Source organism: Cucumis melo, chromosome 4 (genome assembly GCF_025177605.1).
Source record: "Cucumis melo cultivar AY chromosome 4, USDA_Cmelo_AY_1.0, whole genome shotgun sequence".
NCBI classification, from domain to species: Eukaryota; Viridiplantae; Streptophyta; class Magnoliopsida; order Cucurbitales; family Cucurbitaceae; genus Cucumis; species Cucumis melo.
Window position 1 is genome coordinate 27,681,845 of NC_066860.1, and position 20,323 is coordinate 27,702,167.

Genomic DNA, 20,323 nt, shown 5'->3' on the forward strand with positions numbered 1-20,323 from the left:
ATTTAAATATTTCGAGAGAATTCCATTGGAGAATTATTTTTCAGCGAAGAGTAAATAATGAAAATTAATGTCTGAGAGGAGTTTTTCTTGTCCATTGTTGATACAAGATCATTCAATATTGTTGAGAATAAATGTTCTGGTGGAATGTTAGGTAAAAAGTTGAGAAAAAAAGAAAACATAAAGATAAGTTGAATAAAATTGAATAGATAAAGGTAACAATATAAATTTACATTTTGTCATACCTAATAAAATCTTTAAAAATGAGTTGGTAATAAAAAAAGTTTGTCTTTGATTACTTGTGAAACTACCCTTCCCCTTCCACGAAAACTCTCTCCATCTCTCTAATTTGCTACCCACTCCTTCGATTTGCCATTTGAGTTCGTCGAGTTCCTCTTCTTCATGTGAATTCGTAGCTATGTATGCTTTTCTTCCTTCTTTTCTTTTTTTCGAACATCACCTTCTTCCATCATCCCAACCTTGGTTATGTTCGTTGAAAAATATTTATTTGACGAAACCAGCTGGTCATACATAACTTGAAGAACAAAGAAAGGAAGCTGGTTCTCAAGCATTATTATTATTATTATGCATGTCCCTAATTATTTCTCATTCTATAGATTCATAGTAGCAAGAATAGACATTCTTTTGAATTATTGGAAAATGATCTGGGAATTAAATAATCATATACATAATCTGATATTGTAAAATCAATAAAACATCAGTTTGAGTACAAGAATCCTACAGAAAAAAAAAACATAAAGTATCCCAATTCAACGAAATGTATAACTACCTCCTAGCTACTAGTTACTTCTTTACACTTTGAAGTCACTTAGCCCATGTGGAGCAAAGAGTTATTAAAGTCAATATTAGTCATACTACAATAAACAAAAAAGAAAGAAAGAAAATTATAATATTTGTCATTAAGTCTCGTAACATAGAGACATTGTAGTTGAATAAGTTTGAATGAACAAAATACAGAGAAGGTAATTGAGTAGACCCATAAATGATCCAATTTGAGTTTTTACAATCTATCTTTGTAGACAATATAGTAGATTGAAAATCTAGTTAATACAACAATTAGTTTTAAAATCCAAATGGAGTACATGTATCCAAAGATAAGTACAAAAAGCAAGATTAGATTTGTAGATAGTTTTTGAAGGAAGTTCAAATAATGAACTCTGCATCAGTTTGAGATCTTTGCCTTATAAATATTCACTCATTAATGGAGATAGAGTGTTTTGTTCGGTTGGTGGTTGTGAAAAAAGAAAAGGAAAAAGATTTGTGGTTTTCCTAATCCTAGGTCATTCCTCAAGTCCTAAGTTGTTCATGTGGTTTTCCAATCCAAGTACAATTTCATAAGGTGATGAAAAAATTCTACCCTTAATACTATTACTTTTAATTTTATTGTCTTTCTAGTTAAGGCCCCTCTTGCATTTTTCTTTTTTCTCACAAAGAGCATATATAAAATCAAGAAACTTTTTTTACCCACCCATGTCCTGAAATTTCTACCGAATACTAAAGATATATTCACAGCCCCAACAAACATGATAATGAATCAAAAGCTTGATCATACATTGAAGTTCTTAACAACTCTTAGTTACTGAGATATATACATCTAACAGTCTGTCATTTTGATGCTCACTTTCTGACAACTATACCATGTTAAACGTTGGACCATTTGATTAGTTAATAGATAACATTATTCTTTTTTTTTTTTAACAAAAATCATTAATCTTACAAATCAGCTTAAGAACTTTCTTGAGAAAGTTAGAGAAGAGGTTATATAAAAGAGAGTTACAGCTTTTATTTTTGGGTAAAAAGAGTAGGCAGGGGGTTGAAAAATGAGAAATGGGTAGAGAAGAGTTTATTGTGTTCTGTCAAAATTTGTTGGTATAGAGGGTGGGGGTTAATTTGTTCCTTGGTTAAAGGAGATTACCAAATATAGAAAAGGAAAAACAAATAAATAAAGTTTTGAATTCCAACTTTGTATTCCAACTTCGAGCCATTTCCACAATGTCTTGAACGCTCACATTTGTGCGACATAGATAGCTATTTAAAAAAGGAAGCTTAAGCGCTCTTTTACAATTTTTAAGAAATGCTTAGATATAGCCAATAAAGGTACTATAAATAATTTATGAATATCTTGCTATCCTAGTATTAGAAATTTCTTCAAGATTCTATTGAATCTAATTTTAATTTTGCAACTATTTCCAAAGTAAACAATAATAACAATATTACGTTTTAAAAAAATTTAGGTTTTTTTTTTCTTTTTATTTTTATAGAAATGACTATGTACTTTTTTTATATTTTTTCCATAAATATTAAACTAAAGTCATGAAATATGATAAGACTCAATTGTGATCAAATTATATGGTGGAAACTTATAACTAATTACGGAATACTTAAATAGGAAGAATTAAGAAATAAAAATGAGTTGTGATTTATTGTAAATTGTAGTTAAATAGATAAATGGTTGAATTTCGGGCACTAAAACGAAACATCGAATAGACGCCCGATAGGACACGTTTCCACACTTTATATTTTTTTCTCCACGTGGCTATAGAAAATACAAAATAAATTATTTATGGAAAAAACATAGTTTGATGAAAAGTTATGAAGAAATTATTTTAAATTACAGAATTTATTTTTTAAAATATTTATAAATAAAATATTTTAATGATATATAGTTATTTATATTTAATAAGAAACCTCTACAGACAATTTTTTTTATATTTGATAGAAAAATATTTTATTTGTTTTATTATTATTTTTAATATAAAATTAAAATCGTTTTTAAATATATTAAATTTTTAGATTCTATTAAATAATGTCTATTAGTAAAATAGTATCACTATTTATAATAGTTTGTCTAAAAACTATTTATAATAGTTTGTCTAAAAACTATTTAAAAAAACAAGTGCATTAAATATTCTTTTGCAAAAAATGTGTATGCACGTATATATTCTTTTAACTTTAATTATATATTATTTTTTTAATTCAAAATCTCTAATAACTTGTTAAAAATTAAAAAGTTTCATTTCATTTCAAATTTCAAAAAAGCAACTCCGCTTCTCCCTCATTTCTAATTTCTTCATCTTTCTTCTCAACGGCAACTATCTCCCCCCTCTTACCCCTCTCTCCGCCTCCCCTTCTCTCTCGATCTCTTGTCTCCTTCGTCTTCCTCCGAATCTTCACTCTTCCTTTCTCTCAATTTCTATTCTCTAAAATGAAGCATCCACCCAAGAAACCCTATCTTGCTAAATACCCATCTCGCCGATCCACTGCCATTTTCTATTCCTTGCGCTAACGGCGCCGGAATCAAGGGCGGAAGACCCCTAGGAAACCTATGTCGTCTTCCAAAGAAAATGCTTCACCGTCAGATCCCAAATTCCCAACTCCATGGTTCCCGATTCCAAACCCTCGCCGACTAAGTTGAAGAGCCTGCTCCATCTTCTAACCCACTTAAGCGGAAGCTCAGTATGGAGACCGTTCCGGATAATTCCATCCCTGGGTTGTCTGATTCTGTTGTTAAGGTAGTTTACGTAGTGTGATTATGGGGGTTTTGGTATATTTTTTTCTTAATTTGTGTGGTGTAATGATATTTTCCTGTAATATGAAAAATTAATTTGGTCTTATGTTGAATCATCTCACAGATTAGAGAAGATGTAAAATCTGGTGTAGAAAATTTAACAGAGGAGTGTGTATCCACAATGGCAGCCGTTACTCGGCTTCTAATGAAGGTTTTTATCTTCCTCGTGCTAATATGCGCACCTGAGTGCACCCCTATCCCTGCAACCGTGTACTAAAAAAAAGTTGCAGTTGTCCAAAATGTCTATATATAATTTGTATGCCATCCTTTATATTTTTAATATTGTAATTTTGTAGATTGGTGGAACTGACTTCAGTATGCGGTTGAAATCATAAAGTCAAGATTAATCATCAAGTTTTGGACCTTGTGAAGTGAAATTAGTTCTATTACTAAAGCATGAAAAAAGATAAACTTTAATAAAGATTAGAAAATGTTTGACACTTTATAGTCTTGATTTGTGTCAAAGACTACTTAAAGCATGAAGTCTCTCATCATGATATTGTGAAAAATTGCATGCCTTTAGTAGTTCATGGTCTCCACTGTTCTTCCTTTTCATGGTTAACCTTTTAAAATGAATTGAATACAATTTTAAACACCATCTTTATAATCTCAGAATAATTATGCAGGGTTTATCAGAATAATATGTTTGTTTCTTCAGATATACTTAATATTTCTTTGATTGCTCGTTCATTTTGGTTTCCATTTTTAGTCGATTATGGTGGCTCACTTTGGAAACTTGTTACATAGCTACTGCCAAAAGCTTTAAATTGCCTTTCGGATGCACCTCAAAATCAGCTTCATTCTTTGTGTTCTCTAATTTCTAGCTCACTCAATTCAGCCATGGAAGTACGGAGGTAAGTAAAGTTCCCTTTTGGAATTCAAGTTCTTCTGTACTTCTTGTTGGAGTTTAAGAGGCATTTTTGTTGTTGTTCTTCTTCTTGCATAACTGCGGTTGTGGAATTTAGGTTTTAGGTAGTGAAAGAACTTGTATTATAGTTTTACTTGGTAAAAGGAATTGAATCCACTTGCCATATGTTCACTCAATTTGATTTTTTACTGTAAGTTGAGTCAGTTATGGTCATTTTGAAGGGGTTCAACTGCATCTGGGAAGTTGGGAAGGAGTCAAAAGGGTTTTTTTAAGCCAAAACTGACTTCTCTCACTTTGCCAGAATTGACTTCTCTCACTTTCTTTCTCTGCACTTCTAACATCCAAAGTTTTTGTGACTGTTAGTAGTTTCATCAAGTGTTTGTGTTTGCTACTTGGTTATGCTTCATAATTGCTTTAGATTCACAAAAATACTATAACCTGTAGCCCTGTAGTTCTATCCATTTCAGGAGTTTGAGATCTTTTTGTGTGTAGGAACTAACACAAATTGAATATTTCAAAAGTGAAAAGAAGTTGGGTTTGTAGAAAATAAGTGCCATTTGGTTGAGTTATGACTACTTTTGAAGATGGTTTTATTTTAACTATGACTGCATTTGCTAGTTTGTTTTTTGGTACTTCATTCACCATCCATTTTCTCTCCATGGTTGAGTTTCTCCCCTCATTTATTTTTTATAATATTCATTAGATCACTCTTTAAATCATTCAATTACAAAGGAAAGGCTACTTCAATTCATCATCAGTAAACTATTTTTTTCCTTTAGTAACAATCACCCGGATCATTGTCATTTCTCTATGTATTGTCTATAGACCAGGGCGATTTCTAGTTCTCTTCTAAGATTAAATAATTACCAGCTAATCATTTAGGAAATATTGCAGTTAAATGGTTGTTGGGTTGTCAACTATACTATTTTTTATCTGTTTTCTGTGTGCGGTTGAATGGTTGTTGGGTTGTCAACTTTGCTGGCTTAGATTCTATCAATCTTATTGTCAAATTTGTCCATTCCATTTGTAACCAAGGATTCATTTGTAGGACAAGAAAGATAATCATCATTTAGAATATATATGTGAGAGTGCACACACAAAAACAACTAATTATTCAAGCAGAAACATAAAAGCATAATTTACGGAGCATACTGTCCTAAGTTAAGTTTGTGCTACAACAAGATATCCACTCTTGATGTTAAAACACAAAGTCGTATTGTCTAATCCCTTTAGTAATCTACAAGAACTCCAAAGAAAATAAGCTCTGGGTTATTATCAATTTTGTTTTCCATCCTAAAATATTCAATTATTCTCCTCTTTGGGAAATTATTGGAGGATGACCATGATGGAGATCTCAAATCTTTACACCAACCAACAACTGTTTGAATGTCTTTTCTATCATTTCTTTCTTCTTACCTGGGAGGGGTTAAAAATTTTCATTTCTTGTGCATTATTAGCCATGCAGGGTTCATAGAAAGATTTGAACTTTTCATTTGTGGTCGTGAGCTGGCCAATGCATTTTCCGAATTGATCGATCGTATTTATCAAGTAAGAGTTGATTATATCAATCATTAATGTTAGAAGGGTGCACACATGATGAAACTTTTTAGCCAATTTCATGGCATTTGAAAGAGAGAAAGTACATTGGTATTGAACTCAAATTAAACTGGATAATCTATCACCTTTTGGAAGATAACTTTCCTGTACTTTGTTCCATCTTGTATAGACCCTTTCAGTCAAAAGGTTACCAGAGGAATCGTTTTTGTTATGTGTTATGTGCTTAACTCCATAACAATGTGCGTCCAAGCTCTACATAAGCATTCTATTCTTCTTGCTTGGTATACTTGTCCATTATTGGTTTATGTGCCGTGTCAAGAAATAATAGTTTCTATTGGGACGTTTTAGTGTTTCGGTTCCATGATAATTGGAATGGTTGTAATGATCTTTTTCTTTTAAAACAAACGAAATTGGCACAGAGGATGATTAGAAGACTAGATCAGGCAACACAATGAAAAGCATGGCTCAGCTGTTTCTGAAACAGACTCTTTGGACTTCAATTGCCAAAAAGATGAGGATGATTCTTATGAAGTGACACTTGATGATGATTTTCTTACTGCTCTGGAATATGGAATGCCACCAGCTTCTGGACTGGTATGCTTGTCTTTTCTGTCTGTCCACTTTTATGTATCTCGTTTCGGATGGGATCCTTAATGCACTGCTAGTGAAACTCTAGATCATTCCATTCTTTTGACATAATAAAATCAAAGAAAAAGTAGATTAGAGAGTGGCCAATGAAAGTATCTTGAATAGATATTTCATAGCTGCTATGAAGTTTTTCCACATGCAAACATTTAAAAACCAGCTGTTGAAGTCTCCCATGTGAAAGCAACTAAGCAAGTAGTCTAATTTTTAAGTGCATACAAATTAACGAATCTGGGATGATATTTGATCTATAACTAAATTGTGGAACGTATGATGGATGTTTCGTTGTACTTGGATGTTTAGTATCCCTTTTCCTCGCCGTAATAGATGGAAGAATTTAACTTTCAAGGAATTGGAATTGATAGATTATATGTAGACCCCAAGATCGTAGCCTTTTATTTATTTAGGGTGATGGTATTATTCTGATGCATGTGAAAAATATTCGTGTGTAGGTGGTGGTTTTAGTTCTCATTCCAAGCTTAAGAGTAAGAGATGTTGGAGTGGAGACAACCAGATTTAAGAGACTGAAAGTGGTGTGACCGTCGGAGGTGAGGTGAGGTGTGAGTGAGGGAGGGAGGTGATCATCGAAAAAGTTAGATGGAGAGAAAAAGAAAACATAAAGTTAAGTTGAATAAAATTGAATAGATAAAGGTAACAATATAGATTTATATTTTGTCATACCTAATAAAATCTTTAAAAATTGGTTGGTAATAAAAAAGGTTTGTCTTTGATTATTTGTGAAATTACCCTTCCCCTTCCACGAAAACTCTCTCCATCTCTCTAATTTGCTACCCACTCCTCCGATTTGCCATTTGAGTTCGTCGAGTTCCTCTTCTTCATGTGAATTCGTAGCTATGGATGCTCTTCTTCCTTCTTTTCTTTTTTCGAACATCACCTTCTTCCATCATATATCCCAACCTTGGTTATGTTCGTTGGAAAATATTTATTTGACGAAACTAGCTGGTCATACATAGCTTGAAGAACAAAGAAAGGAAGTTGGTTCTGAAGCATTATTATTATTATTATGCATGTCCCTAATTATTTCTCGTTCTATAGATTCATAATAGCAAGAATAGACATTCTTTTGAATTATTGGAAAATGATCTGGGGAATTAAATAGTCATATACATAATCTGATATTGTAAAATCAATAAAACATCAGTTTGAGTACAAGAATCCTACCGTAAAAAAAAAACATAAAGTATCCCAATTCAATGAAATGTATAACTACCTCCCAGCTACTAGTTACTTTTTTACACTTGAAGTCACTTAGCCCTTGTGGAGCAAAGAGTTATTAAAGTCAATATTAGTCATACTACAATAAACAAAAAAGAAAGAAATAAAATTATAATATTTGTCATTAGTCATAAGTCTCGTAACATAGAGACATTATTGTAGTTGAACAAGTTTGGCCCTTGTCTTTGAATGAACAAAATACAGAGAAGGTAAGTGAGTAGACCCATAAATGATCCATTTTGAGTTTTTACAATCTATCTTTGTAGACAATATAGTAGATTGAAAATCTAGTTAATATGACAATTAGGTTTAAAATCCAAATGAAGTACATGTATCCAATGGTAAGTACAAAAACAAGATTAGATTCGTAGATTGTTTTTTAAGGAAGTTCAAATAATGAATTGTGCATCAGTTTGAGATCTTTGCCTTATAAATATTCACTCATTAATGGAGATAGAGTGTTCTGTTCAGTTGGTGGTTGTGAAAAAAAAAACGGGAAAAAGATTTTTGGTTTTCCTAATCCTAGATCATTCCTCAAGTCCTAATTAAGTCGTTCACGTGGTTTTCCAATCCAAGTACAATTTCATAAGGTGATGAACAAATTCTGCCCTTAATACTATTACTTTTAATTTTATTGTCTTTCTAGTTAAGGCCTCTCTTGCATTTTTCTTTTTTCTCACAAAGAGCAGATATAAAACTAGGAAACTTTTTTTACCCACCCATGTCCTGGAATTTCTACCGAATGCTAAAGATATATCCATAGCCCCAGCAAACATGATAAGAAATCAAAAGCTTGATCATACATTGAAGTTCTTAACAACTCTTAGTTAATGAAATATATACATCTAACAATCTGTCATTTTGATGCTCACTTTCTGACAACTATACCATGTTAAACTTTGGACCATTTGATTAGTTAATAGATAACATTATTTTTTTTTAACAAAAATCATTAATCTTACAATACAGCTTAAGAACTTTCTTGAAAAAGTTAGAGAAGAGGTTATATAAAAGAGAGTTACAGCTTTTATTTTTGGGTAAAAAGAGTAGGCAGGAGGTTGAAAAATGAGAAATGGGTAAAGAAGAGTTTATTGTGTTCTGTCAAAATTTGTTGGTCCAGAGGGTGGGGGTTAATTTGTTTCTTGGTTAAAGGAGATTACCAAATATTGAAAAGGAAAAACAAATAAATAAAATTTTGAAAATTTTATACATTAGATAATTAAGTGTGATTGAGAATCTACGTCAGCAAGCAGCCGCTATGGGTGGACCTTCTTTGTATTCCAACTTCGAGCCATTTCCACAATGCCTTGAACGCTCACATTTTTGCGACATAGATAGCTATTTAAAAAAGGGAGCTTAAGCGCTCTTTTACAATTTTTAAGCAATGCTTAGATATATCCAATAAAGGTACTATAAATAATTTATGAATCTCTTGCTATCCTAGTATTAGAAATTTCTTCACGATTCTATTGAATCTAATTTTAATTTTGCAACTATTTCCAAAGTAAACAATAATAACAATATTGTAACGTTTCAAAAGAATTTAGGTTTCTTTATTTATTATTTTTTTTTTATAGAAATGACTATGTACTTTTTTATATTTTCCCCATAAATATTAAACTAAAGTCATGAAATATGATAAGACTCAATTGTGATCAAATTATATGGTGGAAACTTATAACTAATTACGGAATACTTAAATAGGGAGAATTAAGAAATAAAAATGAGTTGTGATTTATTGAAATTGTAGTTAAATAGATAAATGGTTGAATTTCGGGCACTAAAACGAAACATCGAATCGGCGCTCGATAGGACACATTTCCACACCTTTTGTTTTTTTCTCCACGTGGCTATAAAAATACAAAATAAATCATTTATGGAAAAAACATAGTTTGATGAAAAGTTCTGAAGAAATTATTTTAAATAACAGAATTTATTTTTTAAAATATTTATAAATAAAATATTTTAATGACATATAGTTATTTATGTTTAATAAGAAACCTCTCCGAGATAAATTTTTTTATACTTGATAGAAAAATATTTTATCTGTTTTATTATTTTTATTAATATAAAAATAGAGTTGTTTTAAAAATTAGAGTCGTTTTTAAATATATTAAATTTTTAGATTCTATTAAATAATGTCTATTAGTAAAATAGTATCACTATTTATAATAGTTTGTCTAAAAACTATTTAAAAGAACAAGTGCATTAAGTATTCTTTTGCAAAAAATGTGTATGCACGTATACATTCTTTTAACTTTAATTATATATTATTTTTTTAATTCAAAATCTCCAATAACTTAGTTAAAAATTAAAAGGTTTCATTTCATTTCATTTCAAATTTCAAAAAACAACTTCCCTTCGCAGCTTCTCTCTCATTTCTAAATTTCTTCATCTTTCTTCTCAACGGCAACTATCTCCCTCCTCTTCCCCCCCTCTCCGCCTCCCCTTCTCTCTCGATCTCTTGTCTCCTTCGTCTTCCTCAGAATCTTCACTCTTCCTTTCTCTCAATTTCTATTCTCTAAAATGAAGCATCCACCCAAGAAACCCTATCTTGCTAAATACCCATCTCGCCGATCCACTGCCATTTTCTATTCCATGCGCTAACGGCGCCGGAATCAAGGGCGGAAGACCCCTCGGAAGCCTATGTCGTCTTCCAAAGAAAATGCTTCACCGTCAGATCCCAAATTCCCAACTCCATGGTTCCCGATTCCAAACCCTCGCCGACTAAGTTGAAGAGCCTGCTCCATCTTCTAACCCACTTAAGCGGAAGCTCAGTATGGAGACCGTTCCTGAGAATTCCATCCCTGGGTTGTCTGATTCTGTTGTTAAGGTAGTTTACGTGGTGTGATTATGGATGTTTTGGTATATTTTTTTCTTAATTTGTGTGGTGAAATGATATTTTCCTGTAATATGAAAAATTAATTTGGTCTTATGTTGAATCATCTCACAGATTAGAGAAGATGTAAAATCTGGTGTAGAAAATTTAACAGAGGAGTGTGTATCCACAATGGCAGCCGTTACTCGGCTTCTAATGAAGGTTTTTATCTTCCTCGTGCTAATATGCGCACCTGAGTGCACCCCTATCCCTGCAACCGTGTACTAAAAAAAAGTTGCAGTTGTCCAAAATGTCTATATATAATTTGTATGCCATCCTTTATATTTTTAATTTTGTAATTTCGTAGATTGGTTGAACTGACTTCAGTATGCGGTTGAAATCATAAACTCAAGATTAATCATCAAGTTTTGGACCTTGTTAAGTGAAATTAGTTCTATTACTAAAGCATGAAAAAAGATAAACTTTAATAAAGATTAGAAAATGTTCGACACTTTATAGTCTTGATTTGTGTCAAAGACTACTTAAAGCATGAAGTCTCTCATCATGATATTGTGAAAAATTGCATGCCTTTAGTAGTTCATGGTCTCCACTGTTCTTCCTTTTCATGGTTAACCTTTTAAAATGAATTGAATACAATTTTAAACACCATCTTTATAATCTCAGAATAATTATGCAGGGTTTATCAGAATAATATGTTTGTTTCTTCAGATATACTTAATATTTCATTGATTGCTCATTCATTTTGGTTTCCATTTTTAGTCGATTATGGTGGCTCACTTTGGAAACTTGTTACATAGCTACTGCCAAAAGCTTTAAATTGCCTTCCGGATGCACCTCAAAATCAGCTTCATTCTTTGTGTTTTCTAATTTCTAGCTCACTCAATTCAGCCATGGAAGTACGGAGGTAAGTAAAGTTCCCTTTTGGAATTCAAGTTCTTCTGTACTTCTTGTTGGAGTTTGAGAGGCATTTTTGTTGTTGTTCTTCTTCTTGTATAACTGTGGTTGTGGAATTTGGGTTTTAGGTAGTGAAAGAACTTGTATTATAGTTTTCTGTGGTAAAAGGAATTGGACCCACTTGCCATATGTTCACTCAATTTGATTTTTTACTGTAAGTTGAGTCAGTTGTGGTCATTTTGAAGGGGTTCAACTGCATCTGGGAAGTTGGGAAGGAGTCAAAAGGGATTTTTTAAGCCAAAACTGATTTCTCTCACTTTGCCAGAATTGACTTCTCTCACTTTCTTTCTCTGCACTTCTAACTTCCAAAGTTTTTGTGATTGTTAGTAGTTTCATCAAGTGTTTGTGTTTGCTACTTGGTTATGCTTCATAATTGCTTTAGATTCACAAAAATACTATAACCTGTAGCCCTGTAATTCTATCCATTTCAGGAGTTTGTGATCTTTTTGTGTGTAGGAACTAACACAAATTGAATATTTAAAAAGTGAAAAGAAGTTGGGTTTGTAGAAAATAAGTGCCATTTGGTTGAGAAGACTACTTTGGAAGATGGTTTTATTTTAACTATGACTGCATTTGCTAGTTTGTTTTTTGGTACTTCATTCACCATCCATTTTCTCTCCATGGTTGAGTTTCTCCCCTCATTTATTTTTTATAACATTCATTAGATCACTCTTTAAATCATTCAATTACAAAGGAAAGGCTACTTCAATTCATCATCAGTAAACTATTTTTTTCCTTTAGTAACAATCACTCACATCATTGTCATTTCTCTATGTATTGTCTATAGACCAGGGCGATTTCTAGTTCTCTTCTAAGATTAAATAATTACCAGCTAATCATTTAGGAAGTATTGCAGTTAAATGGTTGTTGGGTTGTCAACTATACTATTTTTTATCTGTTTTCTGTGTGCGGTTGAAATTCTTCTGATGTCCCCCATCTCCTGTGATTCTTTTCTTCAAAATCAAATAGTAGAAGTATCTGTTGGTTCATTTGTTCCACTTGCTTTGTCCCCTGTCCAGGAGTAAACCTTCGTATATTGGAGAAACATGCTCACTGAGAACATTGAGATCAATTTCAACAAGCTTTACTACTAGTTTTGATAGGCTTACGAGTTTTGGAAACATAAGATTTGATTGAGAAGTTAGGAGTAAAGGTTTGGGATATCTTAAATGTTTGGGTGATAGAAACCCGGTATTTCTTCATTTGTGGAATGAAATACTTGTCATGTTGTGTGTGATTGCTACCTTGTTGGATCCTTTGTTCTGTTACACCTTGTTGGTTGATTAAGGCAAAAGATGTGTTGGATTTGACAACAAGATGAGAATAGTAGTTGTAATTGTTAGCTCAATCATAGACTTCCTCTACATAATTCTTATAGTCTGTCATTTTCATTTTAGATATTCCAAATTTTATAATGCAAAACCTGATGAAGCCGATGATGGTGTTTGCACAAGAGCTTGGAGATTCTTTTTATCTTACTTCACAATTGACGTTCTTTCAGTTCTTCCACTCCCCCAGGTATGAAACTTCAGCCTTTTGCTCGCTTAGATTCTATCAATCTTATTGTCAAATTTGTCCATTCCATTTGTAACCAAGGATTCATTTGTAGGACAAGAAAGATAATCATCATTTAGAATATATATGTGAGAGTGCACACACAAAAACAACTAATTATTCAAGCAGAAACATAAAAGCATAATTTACGGAGCATACTGTCCTAAGTTAAGTTTGTGCTATAACAAGATATCCACTCTTGATGTTAAAACACAAAGTCGTATTGTCTAATCCCTTTAGTAATCTACAAGAACTCCAAAGAAATAAGCTCTGGGTCATTATCAATTTTGTTTTCCATCCTAAAATATTCAATTATTCTCCTCTTTGGGAAATTATTGGAGGATGACCATGATTGAGATCTCAAATCTTTACACCAACAGCTGTTTGAATGTCTTTTCTATCTTTTCTTTCTTCTTACCTGGGAGGGGTTAAAAATTTTCATTTCTTGTGCATTATTAGCCATGCAGGGTTTACAGAAAGATTTGAACTTTTCATTTGTGGTCGTGAGCTGGCCAATGCATTTTTCGAATTGATCGATCGTATTTATCAGGTAAGAGGTGATTATATCAATCATTAATGTTAGAAGGGTGCACAGATGATGAAACTTTTTAGCCAATTTCATGGCATTTGAAAGAGAGAAAGTACATTAGTATTGAACTCAAGTTAAACTGGATAGTCTATCACCTTTTGGAAGATAACTTTCCTGTACTTTGTTCCATCTTGTATAGACCCTTTCAGTCGAAAGGTTACCAAAGGAATCGTTTTTGTTATGTGTTATGTGCTTAACTCCATAACAATGTGCGTCCAAGCTCTACATGAGCATTCTATTTTTCTTGCTTGGTATACTTGTGCATTATTGGTTTATGTGCCATGTCAAGAAATAATAGTTTCTATTGGAACGTTTTAGTGTTTCGGTTCCATGATAATTGGAATGGTTGTAATGATCTTTTTCTTTTAAAACAAACAAAATTGGCACAGAGGATGATTAGAAGACCAGATCAGGCAACACAATGAGAAGCATGGCTCAGCTGTTTCTTATGTATCTCGTTTCTTATGTAATGACTCTTTGGACTTCAATTGCCAAAAAGATGAGGATGATTCTTATGAAGTGACACTTGATGATGATTTTCTTACTGCTTTGGAATATGGAATGCCACCAGCTTCTGGACTGGTATGCTTGTCTTTTCTGTCTGTCCACTTTTATGCATCTCGTTTCGGATGGGATCCTTAATGCACCGCTAGTGAAACTCTAGATCATTCCATTCTTTTGACATAATAAAATCACAGAAAAAGTAGATTAGAGAGTGGCCAATGAAAGTATCTTGAATAGATATTTCATAGCTGCTATGAAGTTTTTCCACATGCAAACATTTAAAAACCAGCTGCTGAAGTCTCCCATGTGAAAGCAACTAAACAAGTAGTCTAAAATTTTGAAGTGCATACAAATTAACGAATCTGGGATGATATTTGATCTATAATTAAATTGTGGAACGTATGATGGATGTTTCGTTGTACTTGGATGTTTAGTATCCCTTTTCCTCGCTGTAATAGATGGAAGAATTTAACTTTCAAGGAATTGGAATTGATAGATTATATGTAGACCCCAAGATCGTAGCCTTTTTATTTATTTAGGGTGATGGTATTATTCTGATGCATGTGAAAAATACTCGTGTGTAGGCGGTGGTTTTAGTTCTCATTCCAAGCTTAAGAGGATATGGATTTAGATACCCATCAATTGATGATTTGTGGGGTATGTGGGAAAAGAACTAGGGGTTAAATAATTTGCAAAAGACCAATGTAAGCATCCAATTAGTGGATAGGTCCTATATGTTAGCCCCTTAGGCATAGTTGAGGATGTTCTTATTAAGGCAGGAGAACTTATTTTTCTCGCTGATTTTAACATCCTAGATATCCATAAATTTTTAGTTTAACCTCTTTAATAAAATTTGATAGAAAATCTTGTTTTCTTTTTGTAGGAATAAAGGAAAAAATGGAGTATAATCGAATTTGGAACCTTTGCAAGCAAGGGGAAGTTTTCTGTTCCCTATCTCTTTTTTCGATCCTTACAATCTTGCTTAAAATGCTTTGAAGACAAATTAAAGTTTTAAGTGGGGGGTAGGGTTGTAGCTTTGCATGTTCTATGTCCTTTGGGAAATTTTCATTTTGCCAAAAATGTTCAAATTTTAAACTTTTTCAATGTCTTTATTCTTAAAATAAATACTATGTCTAATTTGCTTTCTAGTTTAGACAAGCATGTCTGCCTAACCCTTGAGCATGGAGCTCGGGTTTGTGATTGTGTTTGTCATTTGAATATCTTAAATATGTTGAAAATGCATTCTTTGATAGCTTAGAAATGCGTAGAAGACATGCTATTCATTTTCTAAATATTGTAAATACTGTACATACTTAATAATGTGTTGAAAACATGTGCTGTTGAAAACATGGCCTAACCAAAACCAGATCTGCCTAGCCCTTAGAGTCCAGCCGGTTAGGTCAAGTAGAATGCGTTGAGCTCCCTCAGTATCAGAGCTTGTGTGGGGAACTCTTCACTTTTGGCCTAACCAAAACCAGACCTTCCTAGCCTTTAAAACCCAACCGGTTAGGTGAAGTAGAATGCGTTGAGCTCCCTCAGTATCAGAGCTTGTGTGGCGAACTCTTCACTTTTCGCCTAACCAAAACCAGACCTGCCTAGCCCTTAGAGTCCAGCCAGTTAGGTCAAGTAGAATGCGTTGAGCTCCCTCAGTATCAGAGCTTGTGTGGGGAACTCTTCACTTTTGGCCTAACCAAAACCAGACCTGCCTAGCCCTTAGAGTCCAGCCGGTTAGGTCAAGTAGAATGCGTTGAGCTCCCTCAGTATCAGAGCTTGTGTGGGGAACTCTTCACTTTTGGCCTAACCAAAACCAGACCTTCCTAGCCTTTAAAACCCAACCAGTTAGGTGAAGTAGAATGCGTTGAGCTCCCTCAGTATCAGAGCTTGTGTGGGGAACTCTTCACTTTTCACCTAACCAAAACCAGACCTGCCTAGCCCTTAGAATCCAGCCGGTTAGGTCAAGTAGAATGCGTTGAGCTCCCTCAGTATCAGAGCTTGTGTGGGGAACTCTTCACTTTTGGCCTAACCAAAACCAGACCTTCCTAGCCTTTAAAACCCAACCGGTTAGGTGAAGTAGAATGCGTTGAGCTCCCTCAGTATCAGAGCTTGTGTGGGGAACTCTTCACTTTTCGCCTAACCAAAACCAGACCTACCTAGCCCTTAAAGTCCAGCCGGTTAGGTCAAGTAGAATGCGTTGAGCTCCCTCAGTATCAGAGCTTGTGTGGGGAACTCTTCACTTTTGGCCTAACCAAAACCAGACCTTCATAGCCTTTAAAACCCAACCGGTTAGGTGAAGTAGAATGCGTTGAGCTCCCTCAGTATCAGAGCTTGTGTGGGGAACTCTTCACTTTTCGCCTAACCAAAACCAGACCTACCTAGCCCTTAAAGTCCAGCCGGTTAGGTCAAGTAGAATGCGTTGAGCTCCCTCAGTATCAGAGCTTGTGTGGGGAACTCTTCACTTTTGGCCTAACCAAAACCAAACCTACCTAGCACATAAAGTCCAGCCGGTTAGGTCAAGTAGAATGTGTTGAGCTCCCTCAGTATCAGAGCTTGTGTGGGGAACTCTTCACTTTTGGCCTAACCAAAACCAGACCTTCCTAGCCTTTAAAACCCAACCAGTTAGGTGAAGTAGAATGCGTTGAGCTCCCTCAGTATCAGAGCTTGTGTGGGGAACTCTTCACTTTTCGCCTAACCAAAACCAGACCTACCTAGCCCTTAGAGTCCAGCCGGTTAGGTCAAGTAGAATGCGTTGAGCTCCCTCAGTATCAGAGCTTGTGTGGGGAACTCTTCACTTTTGGCCTAACCAAAACCAGACCTTCCTAGCCTTTAAAACCCAACCAGTTAGGTGAAGTAGAATGCGTTGAGCTCCCTCAGTATCAGAGCTTGTGTGGGGAACTCTTCACTTTTCGCCTAACCAAAACTAGACTTGCCTAGCCCTTAGAGTCCAGCCGGTTAGGTCAAGTAGAATGCGTTGAGCTCCCTCAGTATCAGAGCTTGTGTGGGGAACTCTTCACTCTTGGCCTAACCAAAACCAGACCTACCCATCCCTTAGAGTCCAACCGGTTAGGTCAAGTAGACACATACATATATGAGTCTAAATTCATACATATATCAAGTAAACTCAATGTGAATATGTGATTCTAAATTCATTTAATTTCGCTTTCAAATTTTTAAGAATGAAGTGACTTAATTGAATTCAATTTTGGTCGTTCCAATCGCATGATTAAGTTTGATTTCTAAAAGATGTAGGCTGGAAAAGGAGGTGAGCTAACATTGAATAGAAGAACCATAACAAGAGGGGCACTGGATTCATTGAGAAATGGGCGAGAGATTCCATGGCTCCCATTTCTTTAACTTTTGCAATCGATAGTAATGTCGATCTTGACAGGTAATGTTAATCTGTTTAAGTTGAGAGGTTTGGAATGCTTCATGAAAATTAAGGTTGATATAGTCTTTAATTTAATGTTGGTTTTGTAAAAAAAATTAAAGTCTGCTGAATTTGAGATTGGATATTGAAACAACTATCTTTTTTACTTGAAAATCTGAATGAAATTGCATTTCTCTTTTGTTTGAGTCAGATTCTTCTTTTGAATCTTGGAAACTTTTTTATTCATGTTTCTGTAATGTTGAATGGGTATGAAACAAAGTTAGGGGTTGAAATCTTGCAGGAATGTTGGAATGAAGATTTAGGAATTAATTCCTCTTTCTTAGAAGAATCTAAATCTATACAAAGGTCTTCTTTTTTGTTTCCAATCATCTGAGGTAATCTTGTAGGTTCTTTAATTCTTGGTGGAAATTCTAGACTACCTAAGGTAATTTTTGCTTTCTTAATAGTTTTTGTTGCATGTTTTCATGCCATTCTTGAAAATCTTGAGGTTGTTCTTGATTGTTCCCATGTTTGGTTTAGGTTTGTTTTGAACACCTTTTAGGTTTGTTTGAGACTCGGTTTGTTGCATCTACACACTTAATTGCTATTTTAGGACTTGAAGTGTTTTTTTTACAATGTTTGAATTTTTTTGGTAAGTTATGACTTACGAAATTATACTTGAGCATTGTTAGGCTATTTTTTAAGTTCGAATGGTACTTAGACATGTTGGTAGGTTATGAGTTATGAGTTACGAAATTATACTTGCACACTTGGTTGACATGTTGGGTGTTAGAGTGCTTTTATCGCACTTTTTGGAATTTTCGTCGGTTGTGATTTACGAACTTATACTTAAGCATTGTTCGATCGTTTTGAAAGCTTACACACGTTTTGAACTCTTTTTAGGTTGGTCTGAAACAAAGTTTGTGGCACTAACACACTTGGTTGCCATTTTCGGTCTTGAAGTGCTTTTTTCACACTTTTTGAATTTTTTGATAGGTTATGGTTTACGAAATTACACTTAAGTTTTGTTGGGTCATTTTGATAGTTCAAGTGATACTTAGACACGATTTGAACACCTTTTAGGTTTGTTTGAGACTCAGTTTGTTGCATCCACACACTTAATTGCCATTTTGGGTCTTGAAGTGCTTTCTTTACGATGTTTGAATTTTTTTGGTAGGTTATGAGTTACGAAATTATACTTGAGCATTGTTAGGCCATTCTTTAAGTTCGAATGGTACTTAGACATGTTTTGAACAGGTGTTAGGTTGTTTCGAACTAAGTTTGTTGCACATACAGACATGATTGCCATCGAAGGGCTTTTTCCACACTTTTTTGAACTTTTTGGCAAGTTATGAGTTACAAGCTTTTACACTTAAGCGTCATTGGGTCGTTTGAAAGCTAAGACGTGTTTCGAATGCCTTTTTGGTTGGTTTGAATCTAAGTTTGTTGCACTTACACACTTGGCATTCTAGGTCTTGAAGTGCTCTTTTTCAATCTTTTTTGAACTTTTTGGTACGTTGTTGAGTTAGGAACTTACAGTTAAGATTTGTTAGATCGTTTTGAAAGTTCAAGTGATACTTGGACATGTTTTGAATGCGTTTTAGGTTGGTTTGACACTAAGTTTGTTGCACTCACACACACGGTTGCCACTTTGGGTCTTAAAGTGCTTTTTTCACACTTTTTGAACTTTCCGCTAGGTTGTGAGCTATGAACTTACACTTAAGATGTCTTAGGTCGTTTTTTAAGGTCCAAGTGATACGTAGACATGTTTTCAACACCTTTTAGGTTTGTTTTAAACCTAGTTTGTTGAACTTACGCACTTTGTTGCCATTTTGGGTCTTGAAAGGCTCTTTTCTCACTTTTTTAACTTCTTGCTAGGTTATGAGCAACCAACTTACGCTTAAGCTTTGTTAGATCGTTTCTAAAATTCAAGTGATAATTAGACTCGTTTTGAACACTTTTAAGGTTGGTTTGAGGGTAAGTTTGTTGTACTTACACATTTGGTTGCCATTTCTTTTGTGGTCTTTGAAGTGCTTTTTTCACAGTTCTTGACTTTTTGGTACGTTGGGAGTTGTAAACTTACACTTAAACTTTGTGAGGTTGCTTTTAAAGGTCAAGTGATACGTAGGCTCGGTTGGAACACTTTTTAAGTTTGTTTGAGACTAAGTCTGTTGCACTTACATGCTTGGTCGGGTTGTGCCATTTTAGGTCCTCGGTGCTTTTTTCACTCTTTTTTGAACTTTTTAGTCGGTTATGAGTTACGAATTTACACTCAAGCAATGTTCAGAGGTTTTAAACTCTTTTTTATTTTGGTTTGGAACTAAGTTTGTTGAACATGCACGCTTGGCTGACATGTTGGGTGTTAGAGTGCTTTTATCGCACTTTTTGGAATTTTGGTCGGTTGTGATTTGCGAACTTATACTTAAGCATTGTTCGATCGTTTTGAAAGCTTACACACGTTTTGAACTCTTTTTAGGTTGGTCTGAAACAAAGTTTGTGGCACTAACACACTTGGTTGCCATTTTCGGTCTTGAAGTGCTTTTTTCACACTTTTTGAATTTTTTGGTAGGTTATGGTTTACGAAATTACACTTAAGTTTTGTTGGGTCATTTTGATAGTTCAAGTGA

At 34.1% G+C, this 20,323-nt stretch overlaps 1 protein-coding gene across 13 annotated transcripts; it reads left to right on the forward strand.

Annotated features, from left to right (window-relative positions):
• The first annotated feature begins 3,066 nt into the window (after nt 1-3,066).
• Nucleotides 3,067-18,151, forward strand: LOC127148886 (uncharacterized). Of its 13 annotated transcripts, none has more exons than XM_051083291.1 (6): nt 10,222-10,725; nt 10,846-10,932; nt 11,529-11,635; nt 13,083-13,203; nt 17,579-17,717; nt 17,998-18,151. In XM_051083291.1, exons 1-5 carry the CDS (start codon nt 10,672-10,674, stop codon nt 17,681-17,683), a joined length of 474 nt encoding a protein of 157 aa, XP_050939248.1. In that variant the 5' UTR covers nt 10,222-10,671; the 3' UTR covers nt 17,684-17,717; nt 17,998-18,151. The 13 variants fall into 13 exon arrangements, 6 of the variants coding, with proteins under 6 accessions (XP_050939248.1, XP_050939249.1, XP_050939251.1 ...); XM_051083292.1 differs by lacking the exons at nt 17,579-17,717; nt 17,998-18,151 and adding exons at nt 13,707-13,789; nt 14,218-14,385; XR_007820086.1 differs by lacking the exons at nt 17,579-17,717; nt 17,998-18,151 and adding exons at nt 13,699-13,789; nt 14,218-14,385 and having other exon boundaries at nt 10,223-10,725.
• Nucleotides 18,152-20,323: the final 2,172 nt, after the last annotated feature.

Bases quoted from the DNA above. Each gene is read 5' to 3' on its own strand.
- LOC127148886 (XM_051083291.1), top strand. From the start codon at position 10,672: ATGGAGACCGTTCCTGAGAATTCCATCCCTGGGTTGTCTGATTCTGTT. The intron at 11,636-13,082 runs GTAAGTAAAGTT...TTTTCATTTTAG, and splicing joins TCAGCCATGGAAGTACGGAG to ATATTCCAAATTTTATAATG. The intron at 13,204-17,578 runs GTATGAAACTTC...TAAAAGATGTAG, and splicing joins CAGTTCTTCCACTCCCCCAG to GCTGGAAAAGGAGGTGAGCT.